This window comes from Budorcas taxicolor, chromosome 10 (genome assembly GCF_023091745.1).
Source record: "Budorcas taxicolor isolate Tak-1 chromosome 10, Takin1.1, whole genome shotgun sequence".
Lineage (NCBI taxonomy): Eukaryota > Metazoa > Chordata > Mammalia > Artiodactyla > Bovidae > Budorcas > Budorcas taxicolor.
Genome location: NC_068919.1, coordinates 52,057,246 through 52,077,905, shown reverse-complemented (window position 1 = coordinate 52,077,905; position 20,660 = coordinate 52,057,246). Strand labels below are relative to the sequence as shown.

The 20,660-nt window shown below is 32.6% G+C and overlaps 1 protein-coding gene across 1 annotated transcript in view; it reads right to left on the bottom strand.

Annotated features, from left to right (window-relative positions):
* Positions 1 to 20,660, bottom strand: part of ZNF280D (zinc finger protein 280D) — a 104,644-nt gene that overhangs the window by 8,366 nt on the left and 75,618 nt on the right. The window contains exon 18 of the mRNA XM_052646891.1: positions 13,784 to 13,829. Coding sequence (XP_052502851.1) covers positions 13,784 to 13,829 — 46 coding nt within the window. The remainder of the gene's footprint in view (positions 1 to 13,783; positions 13,830 to 20,660) is intronic.

Below are 20,660 nucleotides of genomic sequence, written 5' to 3'. Positions count from 1 at the left end.
TTTCATCCACCTCATTAGAACTGATTCAAATGTATTCTTTTTAATGGCTGAGTAATACTCCATTGTGTATATGTACCACAGCTTTCTTAGCCATTCGTCTGCTGATGGACATCTAGGTTGCTTCCATGTCCTGGCTATTATAAACAGTGCTGCGATGAACACTGGGGTACACATGTCTCTTTCAATTCTGGTTTTCTGTGTGTATGCCCAGCAGTGGGATTGCTGGGTCATATGGCAGTTCTAGTTCCAGTTTTTTAAGGAATTTCCACACTGTTCTCCACAGTGGCTGTACTAGTTTGCATTCCCACCAACAGTGTAAGAGAGTTCCCTTTTCTCCACACCCTCTCCAGCATTTATTGCTTGCAGACTTTTGGATCACAGCCATTTTGACTGGTGTGAAATGGTACCTCATTGTGGTTTTGATTTGATGCAAAAAATTTTAATTTGTACAATTTTTTTCTTTCATTACCTGTGCCTTGGTGCAATAACCAAAAACTCACTGCCAATTTCAGCATCATGAAGCTTTTGTCCTTTGTTTTATTCTAAGAGTTTTATCATTTCAGGTATTACACTTAATCCCCTCATCAATTTTGAGTTAATGTTTGTATATAGTGTTTGTGTATAGTGCTGGGTAAAAGTCCAACTTAATTCTTTGCATGTAAATATCCAGTTTTGCCAGCATCATTTATTAAACAGACTGTCCTTTCATCATTGGTCTTAGCATCCTTATAAAATCATTTGATCCTATATATAAAGGTTTATCTTGAGGCTCTTTATTCTATTCCACTGGTCTATGGGTCTGTCTTAATGCCACACTGTTTTGTTTATAGTAGCTTCATTGTAAATTTCAAAATCAGGATGTTTGACTGCTGCTTTTTTCTTTTTCAAAGTTGTTTTGACTATTTGAAGTTCCTTGAGTTTCCATATACATTTTAGGATGAGTTTTTCTATTCCTGCAAAAAAAAAAAAGAAATCTTCGGGATTTCTGTAAGGATTGCAATGAATCTGTAGATTGCTTTGAATAGTACTGGTGTTTTAACAATATTAAGTTTTTCAATTCATGAACATGGGTTGTCTTTCCATTTATAGCTTCTCTAATTTCTCTCAGCAAGGTTTTATAGTTTCTTTGTAGAAGTCTTTTACCTGTTTGGTAAGTTAATTCCTAAGTACTTTATTTTTTTATGCTATTGCAAATTGCTTTGTAATTTCCTTTTTAGATTGTTCATTTCTTGTGTATAGAAATACAATCAATTTTTGTGTGTTGACTCTGTAACCTACTATTTGGCTGAATTAACTTTAATTCTAATACAGTTTTTGTGTGGAATCCTTAGGGTTTTCTATATCTAAAATGATACCATCTGCCAACATAGATAATTTTACTTCTTTTCCAGTTTGGATGCTTTTTCTTTTTCTTGACTAACTGCTCTTTCCAGTACTATGTTGGAAAGAAGTAGTGAAAGTGGCTATCTTGCCTTCTTCTCGATCTTAAGAATTAAATCTTTTAAGTCTTTTACGATTGAGTATGATGTTTGCTGTGGGGATTTTCTTATATGGCTTTATTATGTTGTGGTAGTTTCCTTCTATTCCTAGGTTGCTGAGCATTTTTATTATTCAAGTGTGTTGAATTTTGTCAAACACAATTTCTGCATCAATTGAGGTAATAATGTGGCTTTTATTGCTTTCTTTCATTGATTTGGCTTATTACATTGATCATATTCATATATTGAACCACTCCTGCATTTCAGGAATGAATCCCATTTGTTCGTGGTATATAATCCTTTTAATATGTGGTTGAATTTTGTTTACTAGAACTTTGTTGAGGATATTTGCATCAATGTTCATAAGGAATTTGGTCTAGTTTTCTTTCTTGTAGTGTCTTTTTCTGGCTTTGGTATCAGGGTAATGCTGGCCTCGTAGAATGAGTTTAGAACTATTTCTTCCACTTCAATCCTTGGAAAAGTGTAAAAGAAGAGGTGTTAGTTCTTATTTAGATGTTTTTTAGAATTCACTAAAGAAGTTGTCAGGTCAAGAGGTTTTGTTAGATTTTTGATTACTGATTCACTCTAGTTATGTGCCTATTCAGGTTTTCTATTTCTTTATGATTAGTCCTGCTGTTTCGAGTTTCTAGCAACTTGTCCATTTCATGTAGGTTATCCGATTTACTGGCATACAGTTCACAGTACTCTATCATTTTTGTTTCTATAGAAACAGTTCTACTGTCCCAACTTTCATTTCTGATTTTAGTAAATCTTCTTTTTAATTATTTATGGCTAAAGGCTTCTCAATTCCATTGGTCTTTGCAATAAGCCAATTTTTCTCTATTGCTTTTCTATTCTCTATTTCATTTATTTCCACACTAATCTTATTTCTTTCCTTCTGCTAGCTCTGGGTTTAGTTTGCCTTTTTTTTTTTTTTTTTTCAGTTCCTTAAGTTGTACAGTTAGGTTGTTGCTTTGAGATCTCTCATTTTTTAATGTAAGGATTTACAACCATATATTTCTCCTTCAGTATCACTTCCACTGAATTTTTAAAGTTTTGGTTATGTTGTGTTTTTGCTTGCATTCTTAGATCTAAGTATTTTCTAACTTCCCTTGTGATTTCTTCTTTAATCCACTGGTTGTTTTAAAGTGTGTTAATTTCTATGATCTGATGAATTTTTCATTTTCCCTCTTACTATTGATCCCTGATATTGTCCTGATGTGATCAGAGAAGATACTTTGTATGACATCTATATTTTAAAATTCACTGATGCTTACTTTGTGGCTTACTATATGGTCGATCCTGGAAAATGTCCCATGTGCACTTGACAAGAAAGTGTATTCTGTCATTGCTGGGTACAGTGTTCTGTGTATGCATGCAAAATCTAACAGGTTTATTAATAAACTTCCTAGTTCCCTACTTATGTCTGATTATTCTATCAATTATTGGAAGTAGGTTAGTGAAGTCTCCAACTATGACTGCAAAATAGTCTATTTCTCCCTTCAACTCTATGAATTTTTCCTTCATATAAACTGATGGTCCATTATTAGGTGTGTAAATATTCATAACTGTTATATTTTCTTGCAGTATTAAACTTTTTATTAATATATAATGTCTCTCCTTTTCTCTTATAAGCTTTTTTGATTGAAAGTCTATTTTAATAGTCTGCTATTAGTAAAGCCATCCATGCTCTTTTGGTTACTATTTGCATGGACTATTTTTCATCCTTTCACTTTTATCTTGTGTCTTTGAATTTCAAGTGAGTCTCTTGTACACAGCATGTAGTTGGATCATGTGTTTTTATCCACTCTGCTAACCTCATCTTTTGATTGGGAAGTTTAATTCATTTACATTCAGATTAATTATTGATAAGGAGGGACTTACCTGTCATTGGGCTATTTGTTTTCTATATATCTTACAACTTGTTTGGCTCTCATTTCTTGCATTACAGACCAGTTTTCTGTTTAACTGATTTTCTGTAGTGAAATGTTTAAGTTCTTTTCTCATTTCCCCTTGTGTATATTTTACAGCTGTTTTCATTGTTACTTCTGAGGATTATGTTTAACATCCTAAAGTTATAACTCTCCAATACAAATTTATACCCACTAACTTCAATAAGATATCAATACAAAAACTCTTGTTCCTTTATAGTTCCATACCCATTCCTTTTGTCAATGTCACAAAATTACAACTTTATTCATTATATACCTAGATATAAACTAAATGCATTAGTACGCTAACTTATGTAGGAAACAAAATTTGGAGTTGCAGACCAGAGTTAGAGAAATATTTGGTCTTACACTAATTGTTTTTATTAAATTAATTCATCTCTTAACCCACGTAAGAAAACAAAAAGTATTAGGTACAACTACAAATCACTGTTACAAAGTACTAGTTTTAAAACTGCCCATGCACTTACCTTTATTGACATACTTATTTTGCTACAGAGCTGAGTTTCATGTACTGCTCTTTTGTCTCACCACGGAGAATTCCCTGAGCACTTCTGGTAGGGCAGATCTAGTGGTCAAGAACTCTTAGTTTTACGTGACAATGTCTTAATTTCTAACTTCTGAGGGACAGTACTGTGGGATATAGAATTCTTGATAAGTTTTTTTCTTTGTAGTGGTTTGAATATCTCAACCCGCTGCCTGCTGACTTCCAACATTCCTGATTAGAAGTCTGTAGATAATATTATTAAGAATGGCTTGTATGTGATGATTCATTTCTCTTTCCTGCTTTCAAGATTCTTGCTTTACCTTTTGGAAGTTTAATTATAATATATCTCAGTGTGGGTCTCTTTGAATTCACCTTACTTGGAATTCTTTGTGTTTCCTGAATGGTTATATTCACGTATTTCATCAAATTTGGGAAGTCTGCAATCTCTTTTTCTTCGAATAGTCTCTCGGACCCTTTCTCTCTCTTTTCCTTCTGAGATTCTCATCATGTCCACACTGCTCTGCTCCATGGTGGCCTATACCTCCCTTAGGTTCTGTTCACTTTTCTCCAAGCTGTTTCCTTTCTGTTCCTCAAACTCAATAACTTTTACTGTCTTAACTTCAAAGATTTTTGATTCTTCTCTTCTCAAATCTGCCTTTGAATACTCTAGTGAATTTTTCAACTTCAGTTATTGCACTTTTCATCTCCAGAATTTCCTTTCAGGTTTTCTATCCCTTTACTTATATTTCCATTTTGTTCATATACTATATTCTTGACTTCCACCACACCTTTCTTTTGTTCTCTGGGCATCTTTATGACAGTTGTTTTAAAGTCTTTGTCTAGTATATCTGCCACATGTCTTTTTCAGAAGTTTCTGTTGAATTTTTTCTCTTGAATGGGCCATTCTTGCCTGTTTCTTTGTACGCCTTGTGATTGTTTCTTGAACACTGGAGTGTTGAACTCTGAGTCTAATAATGTAGTAACTCTGAGAATCAGATTCTCCCACTAGCCCAGCATTTTCTGGTTTTATTTAAAAAATTTTTATTGTTGTAGGCTACCTCTGTTTCCAAATCAGCCTGAGGTGTAAACTTGAGGTCTTCTCATGTCTTTTCTGAGCGTTTCCCTTGGGATATACAATCACTTTCTAATTTTACCCACATATACAGTTGATTTTGAATGTTCTAGTCACATTTATTGACTAGGACAATAATGTGTTAGGACAATCCCCAAACACATTATTGACCAGGGGATTTTTGCAGAAACTAATGCTGGTGGCTGGCAATTTGTTTTGAAAGTGAATGCTGAAACACTTTGGTCAATAAGGTTCAGGTAATAAAAGATATATTAATATGTCACTGTTCAATAAGTTGTTAATATCTGGCTCCTGAAAGGGGGAAAAGAGAAAAATGAAGGAAGAAAAAGGGCTTTGTGCACTTAAATCCCTTGGAAGTCACTTCAGCTGGAGGGGAAGGTGCTTGCAAGAAAGGGAGGAGGTGCAGAAATACTGAGCCCACTTCCTTGTCTTCAAAACTGTGTTAAGAAGCTGCAATCAATGATAACAGCACAGATTCCCAGTACCTGGAGGACAAGGTCTTTTTTGCCCACTCTAGCTCCCATAAGTTGTGTGCAAGCTGCTCTAGGAACATGGGCACAGTTGCCTGCCATATGGTTGCTACAGTGTTAAGTGCTTAAATTGATGGAAGTTAACTGAAATTCACTCTCCAAGTCTTCTGGAAGTTACAAGCCTTCAACAGACTTAAGAGTTTCAAAAAAGTTATATCAGATAGATTCAGCCTGTGCAATTGCTGTCTAGGTGGGAAGCCAGATCCCTAGTACTTCCTACTGTGCCATCTTCTCAGAATCCTCCTCTCTGTATAGTTTAAAAGTTTTTCCCCACAGAACACTTACGTAGTTGAAAAGTGCTGAAAACTTGAAAAGTAAGTATATTAAACTCAAATAGTAGTTTAAGTTTAAACATTTTATTCCAACAAAAACCAGAATTTGTTACTATTTTACTTTACTGGTTTTAGTGGAAGCAAGCACATCAATAATATTTTCAAAATCTGACTTTTTCTTATCTTGTTTTCAAATAAGTAAACTATCATATTTGGAAATTTCTCTTGATCAAATGACAATTTTAAATAATTTAAAATTAGCTTACTGAAACTTCTTTTTACCGTGACTGTGGCATTGTTTTAAAATCTGGGTATCACTTTGTTAATCAGTTTTAGAAGACACAAACATAGTGCTTATATTGTATGTTGCTTTAAACTATTTCATATGAAATTTCTATAGAACTTATTTGTCAAAACATTTAAGAACTGAGTCAGCAGCTGCTTTTTGTAAATCAGATGTAATTTATAGAAAATAACTTTGCTCCAGTTTAAAAGTTCAAAATCTGAAGACATTTCATTTTTCATATATCTATTTCAAATATGAAGTTAGGGCATTTATAACCTGAATGTTTACTTGATAAGCACTTTCCCCATAATTATCAATACTCTCGTTTAGTGAATCATACATTGCTAATTTCTTTTTCATTTATTTTCAAATTCAGGGAGAATATTCACATCTCTTGCTCAAGTTTTACATTCATTGGACACACTTTCAACATTACTTTCTCTCATTTGTGGAAAGCAAAAGAACAGGATTTTTATAAAGCATGGAGATTTATACACGGTCATGTTTTCTAACTGTAAAACTTTATTATTAAACTTTTGCGATTTTGTTCAAAATATCATCCCATACAGATAATTTTTGTAAAAATCTGTAATGTATTTTTACCAAGATGTTTTTGATCTCAACATAAAATATTTTGACATTTGAAACTATTTCTTTTCATATCTGATAAATGTCTATAATTTGTGTATAAAGTATCAAGTATCTTGCTTGAGTTTAATCTTGATGCCTATCAGGGATCTGTATGTGATTTTAATATTGTTTTCAGAATTGACAAGAATATTTCATCTGCTTCCTATATTACCCCACTCCTAAAATACATATCCTTTGTACAATACTAAAAAAAAAAGATGATCATATTTGAATTTACAGATTATAATTTTTTATATTAAATTATGATTATGAGCTGAGGAAGGCACAAATTTGGCATAATTATTTAGGGAGAGAAATACTGGCTTATATAAACTTGTATACATCTGCCATATCTACTCCATTATCATATCCTGGCCATGACAATTTTTTTATATAAATATCCCTTTCTACGTTATCAAAATGTGATAATCTAGACCATGTCTAGTTTGTTTTTAATAATAGCTTTATTGAGGTATAATTATCCAACTTGTTTTATTTTAATTAAGTTAAACTTTCTTCTCTTGCAATGATATCATTCTTAATGTAAATATACCTAGTAATCAAAAACATTCACTCATGATGTACTATACCTGGTTTATAATAAAAAAGTAAAAAGAACTGTTTTGGTTCTTTCATTCTCCATAGTATTTCAGACAACATGATTTCGTAGTAACACTATAAATGTTTTGAACTTTACTACAAAAATGAAACAGAATGTTTTTAATGATTAGCTATATGATTTTAATATTTAGTTCAACTGAATTTAAAGTATTTCAGGATCTGAATTTCCAATAATTTCTTGTGATCCTTTGAGAGAAATTATTTTTTATACAAAACATACATATGTAAAGTCACTCATGTATTTTATCACGTTCTATAAAGCATCACCTATTAAACTATCAGTTTGATACACATTAAAAAACATGTCCATTTAAAAAAGCATCATGATGAAATATGAAGTTTTCATTATCACAAATTCTGTTTAAATTTTTCAAACCTTTGAAATCATTTGTTTGAGTTACAAATACTTAATTTCATTGCTTTTTTGCAAAAAGAATGCACAGGAAAAAAACTAAAGACAAGGATTCTCTGGAATAAATAATCCAATCACAATTAATTAACTCACCACTAGACTACTTTTAAAAGACTCAGCTTTAGAAAATCTGTGCCCACCAGGTGAAAGACATACTTTAAAATTTGCATTTTGTTCTTGGATGGGCCTATGCTCTATTAAAATCATTTTATTAGAAATAGGTGGCTGCAATGAATTATAATTTTAATTCAATGGCATTTTCTTATTTTATTGCACATGCTTTATATTACTAGCTTCTGAAATTTCCAACATTTCATTTTCTTGTCTTTTTCACAATTAAAAAAAATTCTTTATTTAACTCTAAATTTCACAGTAATTCTACTTTAATAGTGTCAACATTAGATTTCATTTTAAGTAGCTGAAATTTTTTTTATCCCAAACCTGTTACTCTCCCCTATAATTCTGATTAACCTTTACATTTACATGGATTTCACTTCTTCTAAACAATGGACCACTTGAGTTTTTAGATGTTATATTTAAAGAATTTTAGTATAAATTTTAAATACACTTATTTTGAATTAATACATTCAGTATTAATTATTTAACATTGAATATTAAGTTATGATATTTAACAAACAGGTCTACATAAATGTTTGTATGAAAAATACAAGAATCAATTACTATAAACAACAGAAAACTATATATCAGATTTCTAGACCAATGTGGTGAAAAAAGTAATGAAAAATTTTTTTTATATAAACAAGTGAGTAACAATAAATTTCACTGTTTTCAGTGAAGAAAGTATAAAGCTTCCTGGTAAGAACATTTCATCACATCAATCTTATTTATGAAAGGTCAAATATATTAATAACTAACATCGGTATTACTTACCTTAGTGCTCTTAATAATGTTGTAAAAAAATCACATAGATTTATAATTAATAATAACTTTCCCTTTTACTTAGCAGTAACATGTGAAATTACAAGCAATGAAAATGTGTCACCTTCCCTCATGACTGAGCAAGGACCATAAAAAAAAAAAGAGAAGTGAGACCTTGTATTTATATTACCTATGTTCATGACTCTCAGGGTCACAGAAGGGCAGGGCTGGATGCTGTCTTTAATTACAGCTTTGAAATTATGCTCATCATGGATTACTTTGCATTAATTTTTATTCTTAAAAATATAAATGAAAATGTTTATCTGATTATTGAATTTTTTTGAAGCCCCCTTAAATTTTTCGCCAGAGGTGAGGCTTATTTGCCTCACTCTAATTCTGGCCCTGGCTGGGATGCTGGGGTTAGGAGGAAAGAGGAAAGTAGGGATGGTGGTCTAGAGAAGTAAATCCTTAACTACTATTAACAATCAGTCATAGTTCAAAAAAAGACAAATCAAAATATAGTTATATTAATAAATAATAATATAATAAATAAGAGATTAAATAGCTGAAAGAGTTGAAAATGGCTGTCTCTAAAGACCTGAACGGAAAAAAGTGAAGATGAGTCACTACTTTTATGATAAACTATCCACACAAATTTTTAACTTTTAATTTGATAAAGATAAAATGTAATTTTACAAAGTCTGAAACTCTCATGTCTGAAAAACTTACAAAGCCAAGAAAAAAAAAAACAAAACATAACACAAAAGAATAACAAAGACCTTAGAAATTCTTTATGGATATCCCCAAGCAGCCTTAAAGGAATAGACTAGAGTTAATTTGTCATTTCATTAATAAAATAACAGGGAACCCCTATTTTTATGTGTATGTTTGAATTGAAAAAAAAATATTTTTTAAAAAGAGAGAAATACTTTTTCGTGTGAACCTACCACACGAAAGCTGATATGATTTTAAGCTGATATGCTTAAAATATTGGATTATAATTTTTTCATGTCTAATTGTCCTACTAGATTCTGACCACCATGGGGACAGGGAAATAATTTTATTAATCTTTGCTGTCAATACAAATTCCTAGAACTTGCTATCAAGTGTTCCCTAATAGCCAAGGAAGGAAGCAAGTAAAGAGAAAGGCATCTGTACCTAACTTCTCTCTCTTAGCCTTTACTTAGTTATAATGAAACTAAACTAACTCTTAAGACTACAGGGTTATGGTATACATATAGTGAGGATATGAAAGCAGTAAAATGTTGCAATGTATACAGAGTAGCAGAACAGAGGCTGTGTTAGAAAACCACTATATAATATGAATTCCCATATACAGTCTATATACTATGAAAGGAATTAATTTTGATGGAGGAAATGTAAAACTATACAAACAAAAATATGACAACAGGAAAATATTATTGAGGTATAACACTGATTCCACTTCAGTGTATCAGATCAAAACCTTGAAGACTGATTCAAGCTATCCACCATACTACATATGTACTTAAATGCCTGGGTCTATTAAGGGACTATCCACAGCACATACATGCTTGAAAGAAGTACCCACACCAAAACTGTTCTATGTAGCCTTCCATGTAATATGGCTTCCTTTAACTCTGCTTATGGCCTGCTAAATTTTTAGCGTAAGCTCTTTTGCTTTTAATGAGAAAAAAAAAAAAACTCCAGGAAGTTGGTTGATGTATGAAAAGGTTGGTTTTACTTGACACAGATGCAACTGGGCAATCAAAGGAAAGTTAAGAGTCTGATGAGTTTATTCAACTATGAATACATTAGGAAAGAGTCCATGGATGATGTTAGAAATTATGAATTCATAGGTTTTCTTTATGTCCATGCCTTTACACATTTGGAAAAAAGAGAGGCAAACCCTGCTATCCCCAGGGCATAGGGGCCAACTGTGGCTGGGTGACAGAAGAAAACATTTCTATTCTACAGAGCCAGCTTGAAAACCTCAGAACAACAGACAACATCACACCAACCCCTACCACCCACCACTAGGATGAAAAGAAAGTGAAAGTGTTAGCCTGTCAGTCATGTCTGACTCTTTGCAACCCCATGGACTGTAGCCTGCCAGGCTCTTCTGTCCGTGGAATTCTCCAAGCAAGAATACTGGAGTGGGTTGCCATTCCCTTCTCCAGGGGATCTTCCCAACCCAGAGATTGAACCCATATCTCCTGCATTGCAGACAGATTCATTACCATCTGAGTCACCAGGGAAGCCCACTAGGATAGCAAACATCAAATAATAAGCAACAGCAGTACTGTTGGAAGAAAGGCAATAGTGCAAAGAGAGAGAAAGAAAATCTCCATGGCTCAATCTCACAAAACAAAGACTAAAGCTGAGTGTGGAGCAAGGATACTGAGAAAAAAAAACCTCCAGTAACATAACTTCCACATTAAGCACAAGGAAATACTATAGGAATTGAACTTGGCAGTATATGAAGGGTAGCTGTAGAGATAAAAAATAAACCCAAGTCAACTCACTACTGCTGCTGCTGCTGCTAAGTTGCTTCAGTCACATCCGACTCTGTGCGAACCCATAGATGGCAGCCCATCAGGCTCCCCTGTCCCTGGCATTCTCCAGGCAAGAACACTGGAGTGGGTTGCCATTTCCTTCTCCAATGCATGAAAGTGAAAAGTGAAAGTGAAGTCGCTCAGCCGTGTCCGACTCTTCAAGACCCCGTGGACTGCAGCCTACCAGGCTCCTCCGTCCATGGGATTTTCCAGGCAACAGTACTGGAGAGGGGTGTCACTGCCTTCTCCCAACTCACTACTAGCTGGCCCAAATCTCACACTAATGGCCTAAGATGAGAAAAGGCATGCCCATTTTCAGATACTATTTATCTTAGTCCAACACATAATGCCTTGCTTTCAACCACACATTCACAGAAAATGCAAGGGGAAAAAAACTGTAATGTCACAAGATAAAACAATCAGCTGTAGAACAATACTTAGATATAACCCAGCTATTAGAACTACTAGAATGAAAATTTTAAATTATTATGATTACTATGTTATATGCTTTGGTAGAAAAAGGAGGAAATACACATGATCAGATGGAAACTTTATCAAAAGATCAGAAACTCTAATAACCAATGCAAATGCTAGGGAAAAGAACCCAAGCAAACCACAATGACAGAAATGAAATGCAAAAATTTTTTGATGGGTTCGTCAATAAACCTTACACAATTAAAAAAAAATGAATCAGTAAACAGGTCAATAGATAAAAATTACCCAAACTGAAACACTAAAAAGAAAAAAAAAAAAAGAGTATGGGGACAGATGAGGTGGGGAGACTAGAACAGGGCATTTAAGAACAGGAATTAACATCAAATGGTATAACATGTGTGAAACTGAAACCCCAGAAGTAGAAGATACAGGACAGGGCAGAGAATACCAATCAGGATGAATGTCAAAAATAAATAGATAAATATATAAACAAACAAATGAACAAACTTAAGACACATCATGTTCAAACTGATAAGAACTAAAGACAAAGACAAAACCTTGAGAGTAACCAAAGAAAATCATACTTACGTACCCATGTAGAAACAAAGACAAAAACTACAGTAAGACATCTCATCAGAAAATATGCAAGCCAAGAGACAATAAATGATGTCTGTAAACTGCTGAAAGAAAACAGTAAATCCAGAATTCTATACTCACCAAAATTTATTTTTAAAAATGAAAAACAAAAGATTTTTTTGAAGGAAAAAAGCATGGAATAAATAATTACCAGTAGATCTGCAACATGAGATATTTCAAATGAAGTTGTTTAGGCAAATGGAAGGTGATACCGGACAGAAACCAGTAACTACATAAAGAAAGAGCAAGAACTAGAAATGGTAAGAATAAAGGTGAATACAAAAATTGTTTAAGTATTTAATTGCTTTAGAAAAGACTATTTAAAACAAAAATAGTAACACTGTATTCTGTCTTTGTAACCTGATATAAAATAAAATATATGATAACATTAGAAACAAGAGCACACAAAACATCGACATCAAGAATAAAAGAGATTATCACTGCAGACCCCACAGACATCAAAATAATAAGGGACTACTACAAACATTTGTATACATATAAATTCATAATAGATAAAATGTATCAATTCCTCAAAAACACAAACACCAAAATAAACCAGTAACCAAGAAATCATATATCCAGTAAAGACATTTATTTGTAGCTAAAAATCTGTCAAACAAAAGAAAGCTTTCTGTAAAAGACAGCCACATGGGAGAAGGCTGGTACTGCCTAGGTTTCACTTATTTACTCTCCAACATAGAAATGCTACTCAAAAAATAAATGCTGAACCTACCTTGATTCACTTTTACTCAGAAAGAGACAAGCTATATTATGCAATATTTTAAGAATTGACATCAAGAAAGCAACTACAAAAGCAAAATTATTTCTACACTCATACATTAGACTGTCCAGTTTTGTTGTTGTTTAGTTGTTAAGTCATATCCCATTCTTTTGTGACCCCATGAACTGTAGCCCAGCCAGTCTCTTCTGTTCATGGCATTTCCCAGGCAAGAGTACCGGCGTGGGTTGCCGTTTCCTTGACAGGGAATTGTCCCAACCCAGAGGTGGAACCTATGTCTCCTGCAGTGCAGGTGGATTCTTTACCACTGAGCCACCAGAGAAGCCCAGACTGCCCAGTAAAAAATTTATATGATAACTCTGAGTGTATATTCACATCGCCTGTTTAAGATAGCTAAAATGTATTCAAAATACTTCTATATTAAAAATTATTTAACTCTTCTTGAGTCTCAGAAAATAGAATTTCCTAAAAAGATTAATTTTCCAGTCTGTTAAATATGTGATATTTTAATGATTTCATAATTTTGAATTCATAAAATTATCTCCACTGCTTACTAATTGAAATAAATAACAAGCATGTGAAAGGTAATAATGTCTTTGTCAAAATAAATCACTTTATAATTTTAATGAGTTAGACATTTTTTATATTAATGAAAACAAAAATCTCAATTTATTTTTCTTTGTGATAACATGACAATAATTCCTAGGGATGTACACACATTGAATTGAAGTTTTATAAATCACACCAGCAATACTTTCAATTGTATAAATCTTTAAGAGGTAGGAAATGCAACATAATTTACCTCAGACACAGATACTTGATCCTTTGTGGGAGCTTCATTTTTTAATCTTGAAAACAAAATAAGTATTGAGTATTTAATATTATGTTTACAATATAGAAACAAGAAACAGATTTTTTTGCATGCTTAAAATAATTTAAATATAGATCCATATTAATGTATATTTTTACTATAACAGTAAATTACCTCTATAATAAATACTTTAAGGGAAAAATAAAATGCACAAGAATAAATAAGTAGTTTCAATATATGTTCTAAATAAATGAATACAGATAAATATTTCCTTCTCTAAAAACAAGAGCACTTAAGAAATGTTCTCCATGTTAAGTACAAATTCAAAAAAAGACATAACACATTAGCTATGTGACAAAAAGACATTACTCTTTAAAAAATGAAAGCAAGTTTATATGTCTAATATATATAACATGCATCAGTATTTACTACTAAAGGACTCAAAAAGTGAGAGAAAATAAATATTTTATCTATTATAAAGTTCAAAATAGTAATGTCATTTCAATATATGTTACAACTTATTTACTTTAGAGGTGGTAAAATTACAGAATTTACAATTTTGAAGGATGTATTCTCTTAAAAATTCATAAGCATAGCTCAAATATTAAACATAAATTTGTAAACTTTTATTTCTAAAAAAATACTAACTATAACATTACAATATTAATAAAGGCATATGTCATCTATAAAATCTTTTTTCAATATCAATTTAACATTAAAAACTAGCTTTTCCAAGGGATCTTTGTTTTAAATTGCTGATAAATAAATATTTGGTGATATATTTAACAATTTTAATCTGAATATGTAGAATGTCCACCTGATCAGAATTGCTATTAATAAATAGTTAAGTGATTCATAACTTAATAAAGGCTTAAACTATACTTAAGGATTAACATATTCAACATAAGCAACAACTATACTGACTTAAATTTCATGGACAAAAATGAAGACATCTAGTAGGACAGACATTATCAACCATCCTAAAAGCTAAAGACATAGTTATTTAATGAAATATGGAGTTGGCTAACACCCCTCCTTGTCCATTCTCCAAGGGCACATTAAAAAAACTAGGTTTATAGATGTTATTTTTCTAGATATTAATAACTATGCAAAATTTCTTAAGCACATTTTAGTTATTACATGAAGATGTAAATAATTTAAAATAGGACAAGTCCTTTTAGTTGAAGTACTATATGGCAGTATTTACAGTAATTTTCAACTAATTCTGCTAAAAAAAGTCTAAATGAATAAAATTTGCACCAAAAAGTGACAAAATACATAAATGTCTATCATTTCCAGGTTAAAGGTTTTGTAATTCTCTCAGGTATTTAATTGTGAACAAGAGTATTCATACAGGTGAAACAATATCAAGTGTACAGTACAACATCATTGCTTTAATAATATATATAGGGAAAATAATTGTTTTAAGAATAATAAATTGAAGTTGTAAGAAAACATAAAAAATTTTGGTTTCTGTTGGAAGAAACTAAAAGTAGATATTAATTGATTTTTTATTTCTAAATATTTAATAATTTTAAACTCAGTTTGAAAAACTGTTATTAAGTTATTATAACTATTGGTTATAAAATAGTTTAAAAATATTTCAAAAAAGAATTCTCCTTTTCAGCTTATTACTGGAAATGTTACCAAAGACTGATCTCAAATTCTTGCAAAAGAAACATTACCATGCTAATCATTTTCATATATAGCTATTCTAATAAACTGATTTTATGCAGCAATTAAAATGAAAGCTACTAAGCATGTGTTACTATTATTGTTGGTATTTCAACTGGGGAAACTGAATTTTCTTAATATCTCTGCAAAAGAGGTTGGTGACAGGTTTTTATTACTCTTCATTTTACTGGCTAAGAAACTGGTAGATGAGGATAAAATAAATTATTGAAACAACTAGCAATAAGAGGCTTATGTTCCCAATCTTGTTTTGTGGCTTTAACCATATTGGTATTCTGCTTAAGGGACAGAATTGTAATAACCAGTGAAAATATTAGAAAAACAAATCTAAAAAATTAGAAAAAGCACACTACATAAAATTTCTTTGAATTATGAAATTCATCATTAAAATGTACACCACAATCTTGTAACTACAAAAGCATACTTGAGATCAACAAATTTTTAAACAACTACTAATACATCACTAACATTTTGAAAAGAAAAAATTGTTCTTACCTTTAATCTTACTTAAAGATGCCTGCTGAAATAGTCATCATTTGAGATATTCAATTGCTTGGTAGAAGACAGTGAAATTTGCTAAGCTCAAAGTTCTGAGCTAATGACCTGCCATTAGATAATTATACTTTTCACCTGTGAATTCTGCAATATTTTTAAATAAATTTTGCATAGCATTCAAAACAAACACTATTTAAGATTCCAATGTTAAGGGAATAGGACAGACTGGTCATCATGAATTTCAATAACTACCACTAGAGATCAAGAATGTAAATGATTTTTCTTTGCTATGTAAACCTACTTTCCCCTTGAAGTCCAAAATGAAATAAATGTCCCAACTTGCAATTTTTCTGCAGATGACATGACCAATCCAAAGTTATAGGTAAATTACATCACTGTGTTCATTTGAGATTTCATTCACTATAAACATACCATGAAGTAGAGGGAAGTGTTATAATGGGGGAAGTGCTTGTATTCATCTCTGTCAGACCACATTCTTTTCTTCTAACACTGTTTAAAAGTCAAAAATTTTATTACTGATATTTAAAATGTAATCTTTAAAAATATTTATAAGCAAACTAAAAAAGCTCAAAGGAGGTTTACAACAAGCCAGTAGTAAAGTCAACCAGTTCTCAAGACTTCCACTTACGTATTCACACTAATCATCACACAAATAAAACATCCAGTGCACCACTCTGACAGTTCATTCTAAGAGGTGTTAACAGATGTGTGGAAAGGATGATCTAAACATTTACCAGGTCGCACATACATTAGGTACTGTGCTAAGAGTTCCAATCCAAAGCTGTCAAGGAAATGCACTGAAGCGAATGTTTACAGAACTGTGAAGTGTTCAAAAGGAGACATCTATATTGTGGCTAGACAAAGGACTGAGACATTATGAAGGGGAAAGATGCAAGAAAGCAGTGAAGATACTACAGTGAACGTGGTTTTGCAGCAGGAGCTGAGGCTAGCAAAGCAGGGAAAAGCAAGTCAAGGCAGAGCAAAAACAAAGGAATGTAAGACAAGATGACGATGATACAATACTGAGTGATCTCATGACTAGAAGGTAGGGAACAAGAAAGAGTAGTCAATGACGCAACTGAAGAGATAGCAAGGACTACTTTAGGAAAGGTCTTGAGTGTCACAGTAATGTGCTAAGAACTTTATTCTAAGGTTAATAAGAAAGTATGATCAGATTTGTGCATCAGAAAAAGAAAAAGGCAGTATCAGAAGAGGATAAGCTCGTCAGGGAGCTCAGATAAGAGACATTTAATGACTGACAAAAGAACAACAAAGTGGCTTTTTTTTTTTTTTTAATGAAAACATGGGTTGCAGTTTTTGACTCAAAAAAAAATAATGGTTAGACACATAAAGTTGTCAATGAAAAAGCCACAGAAATTGGGAAGTCACACAGCATCTCAATTGGGCTTCCCTGGTGGCTGTAGGTAAAGAATCTACCTGCAATGTGGGAGACCTGGGTTTGATCCCTGGGTTGGCAAGATCCCAAGGAGAAGGGAATGGCAACCCACTCCAGTACTTTTGCCTGGAGTATCCCCATGGACAGAGGAGCCTAGCGGGCTGCATTCCATGGGGTCTCAAAGAGTCAGGCATGGCTGAGTGACTAAGCACAGCACAGCACAGCACAGCTACAAATACTTTAGAGTCACTGGCACTCCTAATGCTTGCTCACTCAGGTATGCTCAGGCAAGAATACTGGAGTGGGTTGTCACTCCCTTCTCAAGGGGATCTTCCTGACCCAGGGATTGAACCTGGGTCTCTGGCATTGCTGGCAGATTCTTTACCATCTGAGCTACCAAAGAATCCAGTCTTACTAAAGAGTCTAATTTATGCCTAATTTGTTTGCTGAAATGTCCTACTGTCCATGTATCATAGAAATACTACTCTAAGATTGGGAAGCTAGATTTAGATTCTGATCCCAATGTTACAACTACACCAGTTGTTGCCTACCCTTCTGGGGAAACAAAGGGCCTTCACTTTGAAGCTCAAGCCCATCCATACACTCATGGAGAGTAAACAAGGCAGGAAAGTACATTTGGAACCACAAGCACAATCAGGGAAGCAATAGGCTATAGTACTTTTTAGCTTAGTCTCTCAAGACAGATGACCATAATTTAAATTGAGGTTCTTAACAGCTATGTGACTTTGGCAAATGACTTAACCTGTATCTCAGCTGTCTCATCCATAAAATTGGGACAAGAACAGTGTATATCTCACTAGTTTGTGAGAATTAAACAAATAAATGTGAAAGACATAGTGTATGTACTCAATGTTAGCTATTATTACAACCATGGGTTGAGGTCAGGAATCAATCTTACTGTCTAGAATTTGAGTGTGCAACACAGGCTCTTCAAGCTTTTTACCTAAATAGCTTCTATGTTTTGAGATTCTTCTGCCATACTTCCCCCATCCTCAAACAAAATATATTAGGTATTCATTTTCATTGCTCATTCATCAATTTACTCTAGTATGAAATTATCTACCCTTTTCCAAACACATGGGTATGATTTGGTTACCAGGGAAGATAAGAGTAAAAAATCATTTTAGGTAGACAGAGGAAAGAACCAGGTGAAGACAAAGAATTAAGAGAAACAAAATACTTATATGTAATAACATGAAGCAAAAAATAAGATCATCAGTGGAGGCAGATTCTAATACCTATTTGGGCTATAATTTTACTTCATTTTAAAAAAATTTTATGGCAATATTGAATTAGGCCCTGAATACTTGTAATGCATATACAAACTATCCTCAGAACCAGAAAAACTGAAAAAATGGTAGTAAACACAGAAACGCTGATAGAAGTCAGCAGTTTGCCCTAAATGAAGGACAACACCAAATCTCATTTATCTTTCCTTTTCAATGGGTCTCCCATCATTTCTGGATTAACAGCTATCACAGGCAGAAGTCTGAAATGCCAGAAACCACTGTGTTTTGATATACAGCTTCTACTTATTAACTTGCAATTATATACCAGGGGCAAGTATATTGCACTCACTTTGAAAAGGAAACCCAACTTTACAGTTACTAAAGATCTGATTTGAGATAGTAATGAGATAACAACATCCATGGTAGGATAAAATAATCTAAGGGCATGACCCTTTATTATCTCCAATCCCAGTTATATTTCAAAAGTTCAGAGAAAGAAAAAAGCCCCAAATAAATTCTGTGTATCTCATAGATGAAATCAGTTTTTTTTCCCCTGCTAAACCAAACATATGAAGTACGACACTGACAATTTTGAACATTTAAAACGCCTAGTAACTTGGATTATGATCAGTCAATAATTCCTCCAAGTAAGTTCAGAACTTCACAAGAAAATAATGGAATGACTCTTTACAAATTTAATGGGAATAAAGTTAGCAGAAGTAAACATTTTTAAACAGATATATTATTTTCAAATATAAAACATTTTTAAAAGGGTGCCATTCTGCTTCTAAAAGTACTATTTGTTTACATTTATGAAAGTTAATGACACTGGTTTATCTGACAATAGTATAATAAAATGATATTTCTCTTTGGAACAAGTCCAGATTCTCTTCTGGTTCAGCATTTCACAAAAATCATATAATGTTATATATACATGTGTTAGGGGTTTAACTATGAAATCAGTTTACTGTGTGGCCCTGTGAAGATGTGGATTCAGTGTCTCCATTTCCGATTGCCCAGCCTGCAGTTATTCTGGTGGCACAAACTGTATCTTTTTCATGTTTCAAATTCCAGCACTTGACAGAGTCTTGCACACTGAAGGCCAGGAATCAATGTTTGGTGTCAATGAATATGTGAATAATAATATCTATATTATACTATGAAAGTGCCATGTAGTTACCACTGATGTTAAATATAAAGTTTAGTAGCCAGAAATACAAGAAAGAAATTCACAGCTTCAAGGAAAGTCAGCTTTATGTTTTCATTTTTTCCTAGTACTCTTTATATTAGGGGAATTTAATCAAATATAAAACATTTTAATCTATAGAACACATTTTACCTCTTTCAAATCTTCAAAACAATCATGTACAGATTATTTACATGATGAATAAACTGAACTTGAATGTGAAGTGAGAGAGCTTGAACTTGAACATGAATTATGTAACTTGAACATGAAGTGAGACAGCTGGGTTTTGAACTCTGATAGTTTGACTCTGGTCAGTGCCTTTACATTATACTCTGCTTAGAACAAAACTGGAAGTCACTGAGAGAACTAAAACAACTTTGATAGTCACTTCAAATTGTGGCTTTTAGGACATTTGATTCAGTCAATAAACACACACTTTGGCTAAATAGCCAAGTTTTCCAAGCTTGATTTATTATGGCCTTACTATGGATTCTTATGCTCTGAAGACTGCTAAAGAGAAAATCCTATTCTCAACTTTTTGTCAAGAAAACAAATGTTGCAAAATTTAAAATTTTACTTCCAATATATGTTATAATTAATCTATCTTGGTAGATATACAGAAGTAGATGAAGAAAGGGAAAAACACGATAGGAGATTAACACATAGAAAAGGGCAATTCCATGACTGAGTTACAATGTCACATCTGAGAAAAGTAGGTTTAAAAAAGTATTTCAAAGATCTACAAAAGGAGGAGCCCCTTTACTATTGATAGCTAGCACAGTTACACATTTTCATAAACTTAGTAATACTAGGTAAGTAACCAAGATG